We start from the raw sequence: 21,216 nt of genomic DNA on the forward strand, positions 1-21,216 counted from the left end.
TCTTGATATAAAGTAATAGTTTCAGATGCCATATTTTTCTCATCACAACATTAGAATTCATCTCATTATATTACTGTATGTCTTTTAGCGAAATCCCCAGCAGATTGCTGGGAAACATGTGAGCAGTTGCTTGCTATTTCCAGCACTATATATGGGACAAATGACCTGTAATCTTAATCCCTGCATATGAGACTGTATCATCTTAGACTTGTATCAAAACATGGACTTTATATATACTCACATGCAAAAGTAATGCAAGTCAAGTTTTAAAAAGCATATACATATCTAATTTTCAATATTAAATACAAGAAATACAGAGTCAGAGAGACAAAATAACTGAGTTGAAGACATTTCATTGGTTACCAAAACTGATGACATCATTATCATGATTATGTAAACGGGTTGACAAGAATGGGTCTCGCAGGTGTTGACGTGTAATGTGACGATCTTGTCGAGGGTGGTTACTCTTGCATGACCACTCATAGGAAGGTCATCTGTGTTCTGTTTTGCCTTGCATCGATGCTAGAGACAGTAAATCGTGGATATGTTTAAGTCGAAATGATGGGTAACATCTTGGACAAACACTCCAGCTTTTGAATGTCTGAGAGCCTGGTTTCTCTCAATATATATCTGAGCTACGCATGGCATTGTTGAAAAAGGAGCGATAGACCCAAGATCATGATGATCTTTCGTGTTCAGTTTCACGAGAAGTGTGTGGATGATACCCACATGCTCATTTGTATGGTGCATTTTGGTGATTCCTTCTATTGATATGTTTTTACATGGGCCTTCCGAAACGCAACAGAAATGATTGAGAAAACCATCAGGTTTCAATATAAGCCAAAAACGCAATAGTGAACCTCTGTTGGCTGAATCACATTTCACCACAAGACAAGGCCAAGTAAAAAAAAAACAATTAGAACTGAAAAGGTAAATAATATTGTCTAGTGATGTTTAATTGCAAATTTGAGGTTTTTTCACATGAAGCGATACAATCACCAGAAATATAACTTGATGAAAGCATAACATGTAGATAAGCTGACCCCCTTGGTATATCAGTATGAATCTGATTAAAGGAGTCACATGACCTAGTAACAACATACAATGTAAACTGAGATAAAACTTTCTGTCAAGTCATCAGATCACATTCAGTGTTGTCACATGAACATTGAAATGTGTGAATATCTCACACTTACTACATACCGTCCTCTAAGTTAGAGACACTAGAGTCTTTAGTATCAGTGAACACCTAACCGGTAATTTACCTTGTTAGCAAATGAGCATTCTTTTCTGACAGTTTGAGTAAAATTAATAAACCAGATTCAAACATAGTTCAGACATGAAAAGAATGTTTTATTTAGAGATTAGTGCAACAACAGGATAACTAGCATAGTTCAGTATGGTCACTCCTCGGCTTATCTATGAGATCCAGTTATCTAGAATAATCAGTAAAATCACATTTGGTGCAACACTTTTCCACAATACAAAACACTTACTTAAGAAATGCAGCAATATGACTGAGAATGTTGTTAGTAAATGGGTTTGATCTTAACTTCAGACATTATTTGCAAGTTACTTGCTTTGGGCATAAAGGTAACAATATATTCACCATTGTTAGAAGATATTCTAAGTATGTGACAACTGTGTTGTGCCCTAAATACCCTATGAGGACAACTGAAAATGAAACAAGCCAGTGTACATCTATATGCACATATTACCCCCCAAAACCCAAAATAATAAAAAAATATATTGCACCTGTGAATGTGAACCAAGAGACTGCTAACAGACAGACTATGAATACTGTGTCACTTACTCCAGAATGAAGGGGTGTTCCAGCAGGGACAATGCAGTGGCTCTGCGATCTGACATTGGCTCGAAACACCTGCCAAGGGCAAAAAGGATGGTGTACAGCTTTATCACTGATCATCATATGTTAAGGAAAATTGTCTTTGTTGTTAAATAATAATAAGTTATTATTGGTTATGTCACAAGATGAGATATATTTGACAAGAAAATACAAGGTTCAATATGACATGTGTGATCATGTGTGGTTTTCATGGCCATATTCTGAAAACAATAGTGTCATTGAAGCATGCTGAAAAATGTGTGATTTTACCAGAGTGAAATATCAATTTTATACCTGGAAAATAAAATATTCAAGGGAAATGGTTTTAATGTCTCATTCAAGATTGTTGCACTTCTCCTTGTGATGTCCATCCACCTATGTTTGTGTGTGGCAGTGTGAACAAGTATAAGGCTTATGCCACCTCCATAGAACAAGCAAGCTGAGGTACAATGTCATATCCTTTACATGGATACCTCAGTAATGCTTACTTTAGCCAACCAGCACTTGATTTGCCCTTCAGTGATGAGCACCAGACAGGCTAAATTCAAGTACAATCTATTAACATCTTTGGTGTGCTTGCCAGGAGATTGAACCACCAACTTCCCACTCTGGGGGGGGACATTACTTCCCCAACCACAGACTAAGTATTATTTCATAACTAACTAAACAATAATGTTAGTAACTTAGTCTGAACTGATCCAAAATAATATGTCTGTATTTCAGCGGTCAGACATTACAGTACTGTTAATGCATTAAAGCATCAAAATCTGATGTGAAGTGATATGTCACCTGAGAAGAAAGTCTTTTGCCTTGTTGGACATCGACTCTGGGATGTCAGGGTGCATCTTATAGAAGCCCACTTTAAACATAGCAGCCTCTGGGGAGCCCAGCTGAAACATAACATCTCACATATGGAACACAGGACTCAGACACAGGCGTCTCACACATGGTGTGTAAACACATCATAGGCTCATACTTGTGAACACAGGGACATGGAGCTCATACACATGGGACACGTGGATGAGGAGCTCAAACATATGGGACACAGCGACATGGAGTTCAAACATATGGGACACAGAGGGACATGGAGCTCAAACATACGGGACACAGAGGGACATGGAGCTCAAACATATGGGACACAGAGGGACATGGAGCTCAAACATATGGGACACAGAGGGACATGGAGCTCAAACATATGGGACACAGAGGGACATGGAGCTCAAACATACGGGACACAGAGGGACATGGAGCTCAAACATATGGGACACAGAGGGACATGGAGCTCAAACATATGGGACACAGAGGGACATGGAGCTCAAACATATGGGACACAGCGACATGGAGCTCAAACATATGGGACACAGAGGGACATGGAGCTCAAACATATGGGACACAGAGGGACATGGAGCTCAAACATATGGGACACAGAGGGACATGGAGCTCAAACATATGGGACACAGCGACATGGAGCTCAAACATACGGGACACAGAGGGACATGGAGCTCAAACATATGGGACACAGAGGGACGTGGAGCTCAAACATATGGGACACAGAGGGACGTGGAGCTCAAACATATGGGACACAGAGGGACATGGAGCTCAAACATATGGGACACAGAGGGACGTGGAGCTCAAACATATGGTACACAGGGACACTGAGCTCAAACATGGGACACAGGGACATGGAGCTCAAACATATGGGACAAAGGGACACTGAGCTCAAACATGGGACACATGGATCTCAAACATATGGTACACAGGGACACTGAGCTCAAACATGAGACACAGGGACATGGAGCTCAAACATATGGGACACAGCGACATGGAGCTCAAACATATGGGACACAGAGGGACATGGAGCTCAAACATATGGGACACAGGGACATGGAGCTCAAACATATGGGACACAGAGGGACATGGAGCTCAAACATGGGATACAGGGACATGGAGCTCAAACATATGGGACACAGAGGGACATGGAGCTCAAACATATGGGACACAGAGGGACATGGAGCTCAAACATATGGGACACAGAGGGACATGGAGCTCAAACATGGGATACAGGGACATGGAGCTCAAACATATGGGGCACAGAGGGACATGGATCTCATACATGGGATACAGGGACATGGAGCTCAAATATGGGATACATGGATCTCAAACATACCGGACACAGGGACATGGAGCTCAAACATATGGGACACAGAGGGACATGGAGCTCAAACATATGGGACACAGAGGGACGTGGAGCTCAAACATATGGTACACAGGGACACTGAGCTCAAACATGGGACACAGGGACATGGAGCTCAAACATATGGGACACAGAGGGACATGGAGCTCAAACATATGGGACACAGAGGGACATGGAGCTCAAACATATGGGACACAGCGACACGGAGCTCAAACATACGGGACACAGGGACATGGAGCTAAAACATATGGGACACAGAGGGACGTGGAGCTCAAACATATGGGACACAGAGGGACGTGGAGCTCAAACATATGGTACACAGGGACACTGAGCTCAAACATATGGTACACAGGGACACTGAGCTCAAACATGGGACACAGGGACATGGAGCTCAAACATATGGGACACAGAGGGACATGGAGCTCAAACATATGGGACACAGAGGGACATGGAGCTCAAACATATGGGACACTGAGGGACGTGGAGCTCAAGCACACTGAAAACAGCAACAAAGCTCTCAGACATGTGGAACAAAGACCACGTAACAGGGGCAAAAGAATCACAGGCAAATGGAACACAGACATTGCTATGAAACTGTACAACATCAAAATGAAAAGCTCTCACCTCCACAAATGGAGGTTTCCCTGTGGCCATCTCTATGACCGTGCATCCCAGTGACCAGATATCAGCCTGCAAGTAGATCCGTATTCAGAAACTGTACAGGAAACATGATCACATAACCTGTGGTGTGAATCTTGGTAACATCTACATATACCCATCCCACAAAACACAGTGCTATTTCAAACAACAGATGAGTACACAAAACCAAGAGGTACTGAGTAATGGCTGGTTAACAAAAGGGAAATATGTACATAACTTCTAAATCAACTGGCAGTTAGCTGTGCATTGTAAGGGTGCAAACAACCACGAAAGATGACAGTAGTGAGATGTGATAAAATTAACATGCCAGACAACCCAACATTGGAAGAACTGGGTGTGTGTATTTCAGGATCCAATGCTTTTTTTGTGAGTATATATCAATAATAGACTAATCTTTCATCATACACGTTAGATCCAAATTTTATCCAAACGGTCCAAAGATTGTACTCTCCTATCAGAAGTGGAGTTAAGTATATCAACCTAGAGAGTTTGTAAAGGGAGCATACTTACAGGAGGCCCATAACCACGGGATCCCTTGTCTATCACTTCAGGAGCCATGTATTGGATAGTTCCTAGTAACATAAACATATACATCAATACACCATCAAATATCAGGAAATAATAACTGTCAATAACATAATTACAACAGAGCAAAGATGGGATGGGTTGAATGGTGAAACCTAATGTTAGCTGCCTAACCTGCAAAAGTGTCAGCACATGGGTTAATTCCAGACAGACGCTTGGATGTGCCAAAGTCCGAGATCTTCAGCACCCCACTGTACGTGTTGACCAGCACATTGTCGCCCTTGATGTCCCGATGTACAATCTTGTTGTCATGCTGACAAGAGAATACAGAAGTTGGATACAAGACTAAATACAACTGTAACTAGCCAGAAATGTGAACAAATACCTGTTACCATCCAACTTCAGCAGAACAACAATTAATGCTATTTACACTGACAAAAAACCAATATGTATATAAAAAATTGCACTGCAACTTTCCTGCAACCAAAGGGGTTATTACCATAATCTTAACAGTCTGTTGAATTATTGTCAGTTCACTGGTTAAACAAACTTGATGTTGCACATTTCTCAACAGTTTAAAGGCCTCAAAAAACCCCATGGGTTTCCAATTAGTCTCTCATTGGCTACTCCTCGGCAGTTTAAATGCTACCTGCTTATGAGTGACACTACTGTCACTGCTATGGGTGCCTGGCGGTGTCAAAGGTTAACCTGGAATTTACCACTAGTATAAACATGTGCCTCACACTAAGTTACAGTACAGTAAATTTCCAACAACCCTTTCACAACATATTTTGATGACAAGAGGGATTAATTTGATTGCATGTATGAAAGATCAAATTTTACTTATTTTCTGAATACAGTCTTCATCAAAGAGATGTTAAGCATCAGATACGTGTAAAACCTTAGCCCTGCACAGCACGATGTCAAGGGGAGTGGGGGTGGGGCATTTTCCCAGCTTGAGTGAAATATGACACCCTGAATGAAGCATTTCCCCACTCATATGCTTGTTTCTATGGTAACGCACCTCCCGACTGAAACAGTGGGAAATTCAAATCTAGATTTGAAAATGAGAAACATACGTTTTGTAGACTCTTTGCATCCATACTTTTTGCTGAGTCTCCATAACATACTTTTTTATACTGTGATTTAATATCAGTCTGAACCGGTAAGTCAGTCTTGTCAGGAATGTTCTTGTATACTGCACTGCTTTGTATCAAAAGACTGTTGAGACAAAGCAATGACGCCACCCCCATCTGTGTATAAGTTTGAACCCTTGCCTTGAAGAGATGTATTTTATGAAAATTCTTCATAAGTTAATACTATGAAAACAAAACTTTGCATATCACATATGCAAAAGGTATGCAGGATGATCCCTAAATTTGAAAGCATCCATTCAAAACTGTTCATTGGTTGAACGAAAATGTCTTCCAACAAAGGAATGGGATTCCATGGTACAACTGCACACCCCTGACCTTTTGATGTTAGGGGAAATCAATGAAATCTATGTAATTACAACGTAATTACATTCTAAATGTAACATGAATAATGATCATATTTGATCCTAATATTAAAAGTGCAAATGTTAACCATAAATTGTGTATTTATAATACTATAAGGGTAACGCTATTTTTCAGGGCATTATCATTTGCAGAAACCCGAGGTATTTCATTAACTGCCCGACGAAGGAGGCCAGTTGAAAAGACAAAGATCAAATTTTACTTATTTTCCAAATACAATCTTCAGCAAAGAGATGTTAGCATCAGATATGTGTAAAACCCTCGCCCTGCACAGCACTTGCTCAAATATAACGGCATCCGTCTAGAAGCATTTACTGCCAACAACAAACAACGGAGGTCACTGACACACATTTACAAATATAGACACGTCATAGAACAACACAGATGACGTCACTATTGCGAGTGACGACATTCGACCTTGACCTTTGCCCATAATACCAGTCTCCATTGTTTTCAGTGATGAACAACGCTAGACTTCAAGTCAATATTTTCATTGCTGTGTGTTGTTATTTATGGTACAATTGTTATGGTTGGCATAGGTAGGAAAGTGCATAATGGCAGAGGTACATGTGACGAATGTGAGCCAAATATATGGTCAAAAATGAACCCTTGTTCAAACAAGCCATAGGTGATTGAACTTCAACAGCTGAGCTACTATGACGTCACCTAACAACGGGCTTGATAATGGCCCGTAGCCAAGCATTTTAAGGACATTATCAAGTTACAGTGGCCCGCTCATTTCTGATAACGTGCAGGCGTTTTTCTATCCATTTTAGCTAATCTCAGATAGTGCACTTTCTGCTCTGCTTTTGACATTAGAGTGGAATTGGCCTGATATGAAGACTGAACAGATCATCTAAATACACCCATGCTTCAGATGCTCATATACCTCATCATTAGAAGCTCCTGGAAAGCTGCCCAGGCAGATCATGTTGTCATTCTTTTGTCTTTGAGCTGTAACTACACGTAATTTGTAAAACAGGGTTGCTCGGGCAGGAATCGGGCATGTGAGAAAAGATAAGTATTACAGACATACCTTGTACACTCGTAACTTCAACATTCATATAATCTCAAATATGCATTCATAATGGTGTTGGAAGGAGGGGCACTCATGACCCTTGCTCACCTAACATTCATCCTAGTGTTGGAGGGTGGGGCACTCATGACCTTTGCTCACCTCAACATTCATCCTAGGGTTGGAGGATGGGGCACTCATGACCCTTGCTCACCTCAACATTCATCCTAGTGTTGGAGGGTGGGGCACTGATGACCCTTGTTCACAAGGAGTGAGTTGAGTTTTACACTGCTTTTAGCAACATTCTACCCCACTGCCCAAAGTTACAAAGGAGGCTGTTTCAGGTTCCTCATCCAGTCCCACCTGATTTTTTGCCATTTCATTGGTCAATGCACAAGTGACGTAGCAAAGAGACAGGAGTGCGGCTTTGCCCTGCTTTCCAACGGAATCTAAAGACCTTATGGTTCTCAGTCCCAAATAATGAGTTGTTCAAAATGTCCCCAGCATCCATGTCATTCAGCTTGGCAGGTTGTTCTCTGTTTAATGTTCTGTTCAACAATCCTCAGTATCTGACCCTCACTAATCCCTTGTAAGCTTAGCCAATAATAGTCAACAAAGACAGGAGCAGAACAATCACACTCAAACAGAGAGTTCAAAATTTATACTCCCCTAACAAAATTGCTAACAAGAGTACTGGATAGTGTGTATAGTGTGGATCACCTCCGGGTCGTTCAAGGCTGGCCTCAAAAGCCTATGACTAGCCTAGATTTACCAACGATGACTAATTCATCAGCAGACCACTAAAAGGGGCAAATCGCCTACCCAATGGAAGATATAACCAGATTAAAGTCAAAGTCTCTAAGATTAAAGTCAATGGAGACACCACTACCTGCATTGACATGTTCTTGGGTGTGGAAATGTTTCCCCCAGGATCCAGAAAGGACAAGGTGACGGAATTTCAAAAGGGGCACCCATATTCCTAAAAGGCCATTCAATGACAGATTCCCATGAATTATTTAAGTTATTCATGTATATGATTTTTAAAGGCTCAAAGAACACAATTAGTTCTTTGAATTTAAATATGTAATAAAAACTAATAAGAACCAAATGTTAAAATCAGCTATTGTATTAAAAAGAAGGGTACCAAAAAAGTCTAGGGGAAACACTGTGCTTTTCAGAATGGCTAAATATGTTTGTTTCCACTCCACTCTCAAAAGTGGAAGAGAAAAGGCACTATGTGAGACACGATCAATTTTAAAGATATTTGCCATGTCAAATCTGTACGCTTTATTGACACCAGAAAAGATGATAGTGAACAGACCAGGTAGCGCAGTCCCTCCAGAATCTGCTTGGTGTAGAAGGCAATGGTCGTCTCATTTTCCTTCAAGGGCCCCCACTTTGAACGCAGCAACTGTGACAGGCTACCTGTTATATACAAAACCAGAAAGAATAAAATGCACATGCACTGGCAGGTCTCAGTATAGGATTTACTAGTCATTGAACTGACAGAAGGTCACAAGAAATCACATAGGACCATCAACTGGAGAGCAGATACACAAAAGGATTGTCAACATCCAGGTAATAACACTGTGTAGGGAGGAGGATGTAATACCTATCTCCTAGTAATGACAGAAACAGTGTGTAGGTTGAAGGATGTAATACCTATCTCCTGGTAATGACAGTAACAGTAGGTAGGGAGGAGGATAAACACCTAACTCCTGGTAATGACAGTAACAGTGGGTAGGGACGAGGATGTAACACTTATCTCCTGGTAATGGCAGTAACAGTAGGTAGGGACGAGGATGTAATACCTATCTCCTAGTAATGGTAGTAACAACGTGTAGGGACGAGGATGTAATACCTATCTCCTAGTAATGACAGGAACAGTGTGTAGGGAGGAGGATGTAATACCTATCTCCTAGTAATGACAGGAACAGTGTGTAGGGAGGAGGATGTAATACCTATCTCCCAGTAATGGCAGTAGCACTGGGCAGGGAGGCGGATGTAACACTTATCTCCTGGTAATGACAGTAACAACGTGTAGGGACGAAGATGTAATACCTATCTCCTAGTAATGGCAGTAACAGTGTGTAGGGACGAGGATGTAATACCTATCTCCTAGTAATGACAGTAACAACGTGTAGGGACGAAGATGTAATACCTATCTCCTAGTAATGACAGGAACAATGTGTAGGGACGAAGATGTAATACCTATCTCCTAGTAATGACAGGAACAACGTGTAGGGACGAAGATGTAATACCTATCTCCTAGTAATGACAGGAACAATGTGTAGGGACGCAGATGTAATACCTATCTCCTAGTAATGACAGTAACAACGTCTAGGGACGAAGATGTAATACCTATCTCCTAGTAATGACAGGAACAATGTGTAGGGACGAAGATGTAATACCTATCTCCTAGTAATGACAGTAACAATGTGTAGGGACGAAGATGTAATACCTATCTCCTAGTAATGACAGTAACAACGTGTAGGGACGAAGATGTAATACCTATCTCCTAGTAATGACAGGAACAATGTGTAGGGACGCAGATGTAATACCTATCTCCTAGTAATGACAGGAACAGTGTGTATGGAGGATGATGATAACACTTACCTCCTGGTAATGACAGTAACAGTGGGTAGGGAGGAGGATGTAATACCTATCTCCTAGTAATGGCAGTAACAGTGTGTAGGGAGGATGATGTAATACCTATCTCCTGGTAATGACACTAACAATGTGTAGGGAGGAAGATGTAATACCTATCTCCCAGTAATGGCAGTAACAGTGGGTAGGGACGAGGATGTAACACTTATCTCCTAGTAATGACAGTAACAGTGTGTAGGGAGGAGGATGTAATACCTACCTCTAGGCAATGACAATAACAGTGTGTAGGGAGGAAGAAGTAATATAGACTTGTCAAATTTCTCAGAAATGTGATTGGATGAGGCATTTCTGAATAGAAACAAGCAAACCACATATTCCACGGTAGTTTTTTGTGTTGAAGATGAATCTGTTGTTAGCTAAGCTCAAAAATGCCTTATTAGGTCATTAATTGGGCTCATAGGTCAATGAGTGCAATTTTAATTTTTTTTTTTTACAAAACATTTTGTAAATTCTCTATCACTCTCTATCCATACAATAAAATCATTTTAAAATATTTTGATTCACTGGATTTCAAAATGTTGGATTCGAGGAAATACTCTAGGAAAAGTTTCATATTTTAGCAAATATCTCCCGTAAGGAGTGGCTTTTAGTTTTTGCACGGAGAGCTGCATTTTACAGACATTTTTGCTCATAAATGCAAAGCAAGGCTGAATCTTTTGCTATTGCTGACAGAATTATATTCCAGGCAATCTGCTTAGATCACAAAATTTGCATACTAAGTGCCTAATTACTTCAAGGGTTTATGAAGCTGATAAGCCTATAAACTGTAAATCTGATGAATTGATACAGTATTGGCAACGCAAGCTGGAGGAACATGGATCAATGCATGACAGGCACTGTGGGTGAATTAATAGAAGAAGATGTAATACGAACCTCCTGGAACCTGTTCCATGAAGATCTTGAAGAAACCATCTTCACTGACTGAACCCAGATACTTGACAATGTTCTTGTGAGCCAGTCGGCTGTGCAGTCGGATCTCTTCATGGAGAGGCTGTACTTCTCTGTTAAAAAGTTGCACCATATGTAATTTGGACTTTCTTAAACACAAAGTGTTATTTTCTGAATAAAATTGATATTTTACACTTAAACTGACTCAGGATAATTATGTTTGCCTCCTCCCAACCTCCCCTCTAGATTTCACTTTGGATTTCACTGTAGATCCAGGAGAGACTGACAGGCATGGTTTGTCATGTGACTGTTTTGGTGGGAAACAGGCAAGGGCAACTCACCGGTGAGTGTACTTTTACGTCCTCTTCAGAGGGGAACTACAAGTGATTTCAAGAGTTCCAGTATCAATTGCATTGACTGAGGAGGCAAGCACTATAAGCATGAGTCAGGATAAGGAAATGGATTTCTTGTCCTTAAAACGTCAGTTAGACTTTGGATACATGCAGAATACTTGCTCTTAGTGTTGACTGATAAGTTATGTGTAACACAGAAGAAATAACATACTACTGAAACACTTTGTTGTGGACATTACATGGATGTCTAATAGATACATCCAAACTAAGCTGAGTCTTTCAAGCAAATTATGTTGCTGTGACAAGTTTGGGAAGTAAACAAAGCTCTGTGACTGAATAAAACAATCTTAGGGAATGTGCAGCATACCTTGAGATCTGCAGATTGTGACATTAGGTCCTCATGAAAAGGGCAAGCAATTCCTGAACTATCTACCTAAAGGCAAGTGGATAGTTACCCATGTACATTGGTAGTTATCATGTGGATAAAGGCTACCTCATGACTGTACTCAACTTTCCTGACTTCAAATGGCGGCAGACCTTCAGTACTCACTGCTTGTATTTCTCAGGAACTTCCTTTACAGCTATCTTGATCTGCGTCTTCTTGTCACGGGCAGCATAAACAGATCCATATGTCCCACGGCCAAGCATTACACGGTTACTCTTCTCATCCTTGTCATACTCATACTGGAGAAAGTCAATAAGTGTTATCAATGAAATCCTTATCCACCTTGTGACAACGCACAGTCAAACCTGAGTGACAACGCACAGATACCCTTCCCACCATGATTATATATGTTAACCTGCCCACACTTGTCACACTGGATAACACAGCTGTCAAACCTGAGTGACAACGCACAGATACCCTTCCCACCATGATTATATATGTTAACCTGCCCACACTTGTCACACTGGATAACACAGCTGTCAAACCTGAGTGACAACGCACATATACCCTTCCCACCATGATTATATATGTTAACCCGCCCACACTTGTCACACTGGATAACACAGCTGTCAAACCTGAGTGACAACGCACAGATACCCTTCCCACCATGATTATATATGTTAACCTGTCCACACTTGTCACACTGGTTAACACAGCTGTCAGACCTGAGTGACAACGCACAGATAAAGACACACTGGAGAATACAGTTACCCTGTATGACTGACAAACTTACATCAACAACCTCCTCAAACTCGTCTGCGTCTCTCGTGCAACATTCTGGGTTGACTGCCAAGTTACACATCACATCATAGAACCTGAAGTCAAATCATACATTCTGTGACAACACTATATTTATTTTTAGTAGATGTCTCCACCTCACGTTTAAAATGTTTAAAAATAATAGTACATGTAATATCTCCACATGTAACAATCACACAGTTTACTTCCTTATCCAAACTATACCACATTTCCTAATTCAGTTAAATATGCATGATTAAATTAACAACTACTACCTGTAAAATGTCAGATATACTGAACATTTTGCTAACTATTATGTTGTAAAATTAAACCTAATTTTCTGAATAAAATTGATATTTTATACTTATCCTGACTCATGCTTATTTGCTTGTCTCCGTCTTCTACTCGTCGTTTTAGAGGAAACTTGAAATCTCGAAGTTCCCTTCTTCAACAGAGGATGTAAAATCATACTCACAAACTCACTATCCTGAAAATTTTGGTGCTAATATTGGTCACATGACCAGCCATACTTGTCACTCTCAAAATATATCTTGAGAGCACTAACTGGACACACAGATAAATCCTGTGTATCGTGTGGTCCGAGCACTATAGATGGATATAGGATGTGAAATTGTCTATCAAGTTGTCCTCCAATTTGAGCACAGTAATGTGAGTAATTGAGGTACTTTGGTCAGTTTGATGACTGATTTCATAGATATAACTGTACTGAGTGTGGCTAGATAGGTTGACAGAGTCTAACCTTTTAATTGCCTTGTTTGTCATAAAAGACATAAGTAATCCATTATTTGAGGATGAGAAACTTTTGATGTAGTAAATCCTCTGCACTTTGCATATGCTTCAAATCATTTCCATTTGTCATCATATAAATTGCGCATAGATCTCCACAGTGCAAAACCACCTTTTTTTGCCGCTCTTGTGGAATATCCTTGTTTTTTTTCCAAACATGTCTTTATACAATACATACAGACCAATATGGCGCGACCAAATTCAGTTGTCAAGTTGTTGTTTGTTTGATTTTTGCTAGTACTTGAGGTATTAATACTGGTGGTGAGAACGTCTGAGAGAATGTTCTTCGCTCCTGGAATATGACATGCTGCTATGTAAATGTTCAACTTGTTGACTATGTTAAAAAGTTGAAAAGTCAGTTTAAGCATATTTAACAAGAATGAAGTATCTTGTTGGTCCTTTCTTGTTTATGTAATAAGCCACTGTGGAGTTGTCTGTGTGGACCATGAGTATTGGATTTCTAAACACTTCTGACCAGTGATGTATTGCATTGATTACTGCCTTCATTTCCAAGTGATTGATGTGCAATTGACAATCCCGCTACTGCCACTGAAAATGACAATCCTTGAATAGGAATCATAGGTATTTCCTTGACTGTGGATGTATAGGAACATGCAGATATGTGTCCTGCAGGTCTATGCTGGCTATGTAATTGTGAGGACGAACGAGGTGCCGGAGTTGTTGAAGGCGTTGATACGGAACCTCAACAATATGCTGTGAAAATGCGTCATTCTTCCTCTTTAGATTGCCAACACTATATGTTGTGAGCGAGCTGTCATCCCCATAAAGACCCATTTATGGCTGGCTGGCTGTCGCAACAGAAACTGTCATCTGTTGCTGCAAATTCCTGATAAACAATGTTGAATCTGCTGTTAGAAGACCTTTGTGTCTCGTGAAGATACAGGAATGACGCAGTAGATTGCTATCTGGGCTGTAAATGAAGACTTTCTAACACTGGAAGGGTTGTTTACATTTGTAGACGACTTCCTAACACATGAACAATGTAGCTGCATTGTGGTTCCAGCAGGTTCCAGTTGTGATGTCACTGGTGATGCCGTCAAATGATTATCATGAAATCTTGTGCAGTCGGTGATTCCCTCATTAACATTTGGTTTGTCTGTAACTTTGCTGTTCGGCTTGTTCCAGAGATACACAAGTGAAACCTTCCACTGCTTAATGCTAATGCAGGTAGACTGTCCTCCTGGTAGTTGTGCTGGCATTCTTCAGTTGAAGATAATACCGTCATTTTCTTATTCAGATGTTGAGAATTAATTTCCACACTTCCTTCATGTTGGTATAAGTTGACTGTAAAAACCGAGTTCCATGTATATAGTGCACAACACCCATGATACTTAAGTCTTCAAGGAGCTAGTCCCGCTGATGTAGGTACCAGTGAAGTAAATAAAATAGATAGACTTGGAATCTTCTGGCATCAAAGAGCAAACGTTGGTATGCTCCTTCCGCATTCATCAGTCTAGTGGAACAATTCACATCCCCCTAATGTCTTTGTGCATGTATGTGCACATGCTCCTGTGAAGGATGTAAATCCGTATTCAACAGTGATGATGACCCATACCTCAAACCGTAGTGTCCTGATGAAGCATGGGGGGAGTGTAGTCGCTTATTCGATAGTACAGTAAATCTTCATATGTTGAAACGCTGAAAGACAGGATGTCTTGATGCTGATACTTCGTTGCAGTATGGAAGGCTGTAGATGTAGGCCAGTGACATGTATCCCTGTCTTCACTATTCTTCTGTGAGTGAATTTGTGAGTTGCCAGAGAGGGTTCTGAACATTGTCCCTGTGCCAAACTTCGGAGATCTTCCTGTATTCAAATACAATCACAGATTCCTTCAATGGAAAATCTAAATAAAAAACATTAGCTATCCACAAAGTTACTTCTGCATCAGAGAAAATAACCTCTGCTTCTTCATCCGAGAGTCTATCTAAGGGGTCATGAAAACGCGCATCTCTGAATGATTCCCTGCACGGTGGTGAATAATTGTAATTTACTTCCCTTTGCACAACCTCCATGTGTTCATGCACCTTCCATCCAGCACAAATCTTCAAGCCAATAATTCCTGCGCCCACTTGGCGAAGGCCTATATCTGCTTGAAAGATCCAAGCGTGAATCCTCAGCACTTTATTGCTTACGTTTATCTTCTACACATGTCCTTTCATGCACTTTCCTGCACAAATCTTCAAATCGGTAATCCTTGCGTCCATTAGGTGAAGGCTTCCTATGTCTGCACAAAGATTGATCTCTTGTTGAGAAATCCTGTGGTAATGGGTACCTGCGCGCAAGTGTGCGTGTGCCCAAATCAGAAGGTGAAGATGATATGTAACACTGTCGTTTATGATAAGGAGATCTTCTGCGCAAAGAATCCTTTCCTCTATGATGTTGAAAGTTGTTGGAATCTCCTTATTGGAGAAATACTGTTGAGTCGACATTCACAAATGTATCATGACTCGTGATGCGGAGGTTAATGAAGGGGATGTCCTCTTCAACATTCATCTGGGTTTGAGAATAAGATGTGTCTTCCTGTTGGGCGAAGAAGGAGAGAGTGACAAATATGGCTGGTCATGTGATCAATATTGGCACCCAAATATAGAGGAAAGGGAGAGTACTCGTGGGTGAATATGATTTTACGTCCTCTTTTGAAGAAGGGAACTTCAAAAGATTTCAAGTTTCCCATAAAACTTAAAACAGAAGAGCGAGGGAAGCAAATAAGCATGAGTCAGGATAAGGAAAAATAATTGAAAATATTGACCACTGACAGAGGCCATTCACTGTTATATTGTATGTTTAATAATCAATCTGCAGGCATTTACATAAATTCCACAGCTTGTCCAATCAGAATATATAATATTAAATGTCAACATGTTACTATCTAATGCAAGATTAAGCTTTGTACTGTCTTCAAATTAATTTACAAGGTATATGTTAGTTTCAATAGCTGGGTGAACAGACATCACACCAAGCATGTAATATAAGTAGTTCACTGGTCACAAGTGGGATATGGGTTGATGTACCTTGATGTTTGTTTACATACCCTGAGCCAGAAGCATACATGATAGTGTCACTTGAGAGTGTTATTCCTCAGCATTCATCCAAATATGTTCAACATGCAGATATTTAAAAGCCCTTCATTAAGCTATCAGTCTTTAAGGATCCATAGACAGAGATATGGCACAGTAAACAATACGTCTGCTGTCTCAACTGTGGTTTGACCCCACACACAATTGTCAGCTGACACCATCCGCATCTGCTTCTCTCAAAGCATAAGAAACTTCATTTTCCTCAGAATTGTGAGTGAGTTTTGTTTTATGCAACACTCAGCAATATTTTGATCCATATGGCGGCAGTCTGTAAATAATCGAGTCTGGACCAGACAATCCAGTGATCAACAGAATGAGAATTGCTCTGCGCAATTGGGAACCGATGACATGTGTCAACCAAGTCAGCGAGCCAACCGTTAGTCACCTATTACGACAAGCATAGTCGCCTTTTATAGCAAGCACGGGTTGCTGAAGGCCTATTCTACCCTGAACCTTCATGGGTCCTTAGAACTGTGAAAGGAATTCTGGTGTACACTTTCTCTTGCTCTCAAAATAGGCCCATATGTTTTTTTCACACAAGTAATCATTATACCAAACCAAAGCATATCAAACCAAGTTAAACACTTTAACTCCAGGCCACATCAAAGCTACCTGAATATCACACTGAGAATACTCACCTGGTTTTCTGGGCTTCTGATGAGAAATAGATGTGAAAGTCATCATCAGCGTTTTCTTGCACATAGAGAAACAAAGCCCGGCTGTCTCGCTTGTACAGACTGAAACACAGATCTCTCAGTGTAACATTGTAACAAATCAAAACACTCATTTCACTCAATATGTAATTGTCACAGCAAATTTCTTTTAAATAACAGATTCAAGAACACAAACAGGAGACATCTACTACTATGAACATGAATTTAATTTCATTATGCATGGTTTCCACCTGCCCACAACTTTTAAAAACAAAACCTAAACTCATAAAAAGTTCATTATGTCTGAAACATGGTGCACAGATCAGCAATGCTACAAAGAAACCAACCAACCAAGACAAGAAAGTACGCAAACATGGCCTACCTCACTCTCTTGATTGTCTCCAGGGGGAAAGACCACTCACTGAGGCGATGGTCATGCTTATTGGGGGTCACAAACCACAGCAAAACACGCTGAAAATAGAGCTGTATGTTAGATACAAACTTTAGGAAGAACTAAAACTGATCAACAATAATGATTTTGAGAAGGTTTGGAAACAAAACAACAATTCTTTTAATAAAACTAGTTCAGTGAATTGAAAAAGATGCAGTAATCTGATCAAGATTCATTACCTTATCGTCAGTCTCCGCATCTACCTGAATGTAGCTTGGGATGAGCTCCTTGTTAGGCTCAAGGATGAGAACCTGCACCACAAGCATACACTGTATCAGTACCATGTACCTTTGTAGAGGACCAACTGTCCCACTAGATTTGCTCATTTGCCTTTTCTCATCCACACAGCTAATGCAAACAAATGATTTACAAATTAACAAACACTAAAATACATACTCGATAATGACAAGCATCTTACTTGGGTATAGGTAATGTATAATTCCATATGAATGAATACAAGTAGTATTTGCCTGTGGTCTGCCACTGAGTATAGTTTTCTGTAGATCTGTCTCTCATCACTTCAACCCTAATGACAACCAACAACACATGTATACTGTGCTCGTGTCCTTACCCTCAGTTACACCCTACTGACAGCCAATGACACAGGTATATTGTTCACATGACCTCACCCTATGTTATACCCTATTGACAACCAACGACACAGGTATATTGTTCACGTGACCTCACCCTATGTTATACCCTATTGACAACCAACGACACAAGTACATTATACACATGCCCTCACCCTCAGTTAAGGCTTCAGCTTTATATTTCATTGCAAGATCAACTTACAGGATATCTGGAGCCAGTCAGATTTTCTTTTGTTGTAGTTGCCTCCACAAAGAAATCCATCCAGAAAATAAATTTCTGTAACAAATCATACAGCACAATATACATTTAGTATAGATGAACATAGATGTAGGAAGTAGTGTACTGGCATCTGCATACAGATGATATTAGGGGAAGTTATATTTAAGAGATAGTGCATGTGCACTTGTATATAGATGGAATGGGGAAAGGGGTGATTACATTTTGGAGGAAGTACACTTGTATTTAGGTGGAATGGGAGGGGGGAGAGTAGAGGAAGGGAGTTTCACTTGTACACAGGTAGAATGGGGGTAGGCTATATGTAAGGGGTAGTATACCTGCTTCTCCTCCTCGCTGCCACCCTGTTTCTCCGTCCTTCTGAATCTGTTGATCAAAGAGATATTCCCAACTGTTGACTTCAGATACCTGGCAAGATAGAAATAAGATTACAGTGCCTGTGTACACACTCTCATGCACTTGTCCAACACTTATAAGAAAATTCAAACCTGTATTGCTCCCTATAATTGACATTTTGCTGGTTAAATTTTCAAGCATTTAAAGTATAAGCAAATGTAGACACACATATGAAGGACAAGCATGCTTTATAACTTCAATACAGGCTGGGCCTACATGGAAATGCCTTTTACTGCAGATCCATAACTATAACCATGGCAAATATGCTAAGCATCTGTTATCTTTATAACTGGAGCAGTGTGTACTATAAATCATAGCAGTACCACAACAGGTGTACTGTAAGTTGTAGCAATACTACAATGGGTGTACTACAAGCCATAGCAGTACCACAATGGGTGTACTTTAAGCTGTAGCAGTGCTACAGCAGGTGTACTGTAAGTTGTAGCAGTGCCACAACAGGTGTACTGTAAGTTGTAGCAGTACCACAACAGGTGTACTGTAAGTTGTAGCAGTACCACAACAGGTGTACTGTAAGTTGTAGCAGTACCACAACAGGTGTACTGTAAGTTGTAGCAGTACCACAACAGGTGTACTGTAAGTTATAGCAGTGCCACAACAGGTGTACTGTAAGTTGTAGCAGTACCACAACAGGTGTACTGTAAGTTGTAGCAGTACCACAACAGGTGTACTGTAAGTTGTAGCAGTACCACAACTGGTGTACTGTAAGTTGTAGCAGTGCCACAACAGGTGTACTGTAAGTTGTAGCAGTGCCACAACAGGTGTACTGTAAGTTGTAGCAGTACCACAACAGGTGTACTGTAAGTTGTAGCAGTGCTGCAATGGGTGTACTATAAGTTGTAGCAGTACCACAACAGGTGTACTGTAAGTTGTAGCAGTACCACAACAGGTGTACTGTAAGTTGTAGCAGTACCACAACAGGTGTACTGTAACTTGTAGCAGTACCACAACAGGTGTACTGTAAGTTGTAGCAGTACCACAACAGGTGTACTGTAAGTTGTAGCAGTGCCACAACAGGTGTACTGTAAGTTGTAGCAGTACCACAACAGGTGTACTGTAAGTTGTAGCAGTGCCGCAACAGGTGTACTGTAAGTTGTAGCAGTACCACAACAGGTGTACTGTAAGTTGTAGCAGTGCCGCAACAGGTGTACTGTAAGTTGTAGCAGTACCACAACAGGTGTACTGTAAGTTGTAGCAGTGCCACAACAGGTGTACTGTAAGTTGTAGCAGTACCACAACAGGTGTACTGTAAGTTGTAGCAGTACCACAACAGGTGTACTGTAAGTTATAGCAGTGCCACAACAGGTGTACTGTAAGTTGTAGCAGTACCACAACAGGTGTACTGTAAGTTGTAGCAGTGCCACAACAGGTGTACTGTAAGTTGTAGCAGTGCCACAACAGGTGTACTGTAAGTTGTAGCAGTACCACAACAGGTGTACTGTAAGTTATAGCAGTGCCACAACAGGTGTACTGTAAGTTGTAGCAGTGCCACAACAGGTGTACTGTAAGTTGTAGCAGTACCACAACAGGTGTACTGTAAGTTGTAGCAGTGCCACAACAGGTGTACTGTAAGTTGTAGCAGTACCACAACAGGTGTACTGTAAGTTGTAGCAGTACCACAACAGGTGTACTGTAAGTTGTAGCAGTACCACAACAGGTGTACTGTAAGTTGTAGCAGTACCACAACAGGTGTACTGTACGTTGTAGCAGTACCACAACAGGTGTACTGTAAGTTGTAGCAGTACCACAACAGGTGTACTGTAAGTTGTAGCAGTGCTGCAATGGGTGTACTATAACTTGTAGCAGTACCACAACAGGTGTACTGTAAGTTGTAGCAGTGCCACAACAGGTGTACTGTAAGTTGTAGCAGTGCCACAACAGGTGTACTGTAAGTTGTAGCAGTGCCACAACAGGTGTACTGTAAGTTGTAGCAGTGCCACAACAGGTGTACTGTAAGTTGTAGCAGTGCCACAACAGGTGTACTGTAAGTTGTAGCAGTACCGCAATGGGTGTACTGTAAGTTGTAGCAGTACCACAACAGGTGTACTGTAAGTTGTAGCAGTGCCACAACAGGTGTACTGTAAGTTGTAGCAGTGCCGCAACAGGTGTGTTGTAAGTC

At 40.7% G+C, this 21,216-nt stretch overlaps 1 protein-coding gene across 4 annotated transcripts in view; it reads right to left on the reverse strand.

Moving 5' to 3' along the window:
* The window catches only part of LOC137288149 (mitogen-activated protein kinase kinase kinase 15-like), a 74,634-nt gene that overhangs the window by 16,630 nt on the left and 36,788 nt on the right, over nt 1-21,216 (reverse strand). For all 4 annotated transcript variants that reach the window (XM_067820565.1, XM_067820563.1, XM_067820562.1 and 1 more), the window contains exons 12-25: nt 19,004-19,091; nt 18,651-18,725; nt 18,038-18,109; nt 17,790-17,878; nt 17,393-17,491; nt 12,844-12,925; nt 12,216-12,349; nt 11,298-11,425; nt 9,079-9,182; nt 5,400-5,538; nt 5,211-5,272; nt 4,665-4,730; nt 2,636-2,736; nt 1,814-1,882 (exon numbers count right to left, since the gene is read on the reverse strand). In XM_067820565.1, the coding sequence (XP_067676666.1) occupies nt 1,814-1,882; nt 2,636-2,736; nt 4,665-4,730; nt 5,211-5,272; nt 5,400-5,538; nt 9,079-9,182; nt 11,298-11,425; nt 12,216-12,349; nt 12,844-12,925; nt 17,393-17,491; nt 17,790-17,878; nt 18,038-18,109; nt 18,651-18,725; nt 19,004-19,091 (1,308 nt within the window). The remainder of the gene's footprint in view (nt 1-1,813; nt 1,883-2,635; nt 2,737-4,664; nt 4,731-5,210; nt 5,273-5,399; nt 5,539-9,078; nt 9,183-11,297; nt 11,426-12,215; nt 12,350-12,843; nt 12,926-17,392; nt 17,492-17,789; nt 17,879-18,037; nt 18,110-18,650; nt 18,726-19,003; nt 19,092-21,216) is intronic.

This window comes from Haliotis asinina, chromosome 6 (genome assembly GCF_037392515.1).
Source record: "Haliotis asinina isolate JCU_RB_2024 chromosome 6, JCU_Hal_asi_v2, whole genome shotgun sequence".
NCBI lineage: Eukaryota > Metazoa > Mollusca > Gastropoda > Lepetellida > Haliotidae > Haliotis > Haliotis asinina.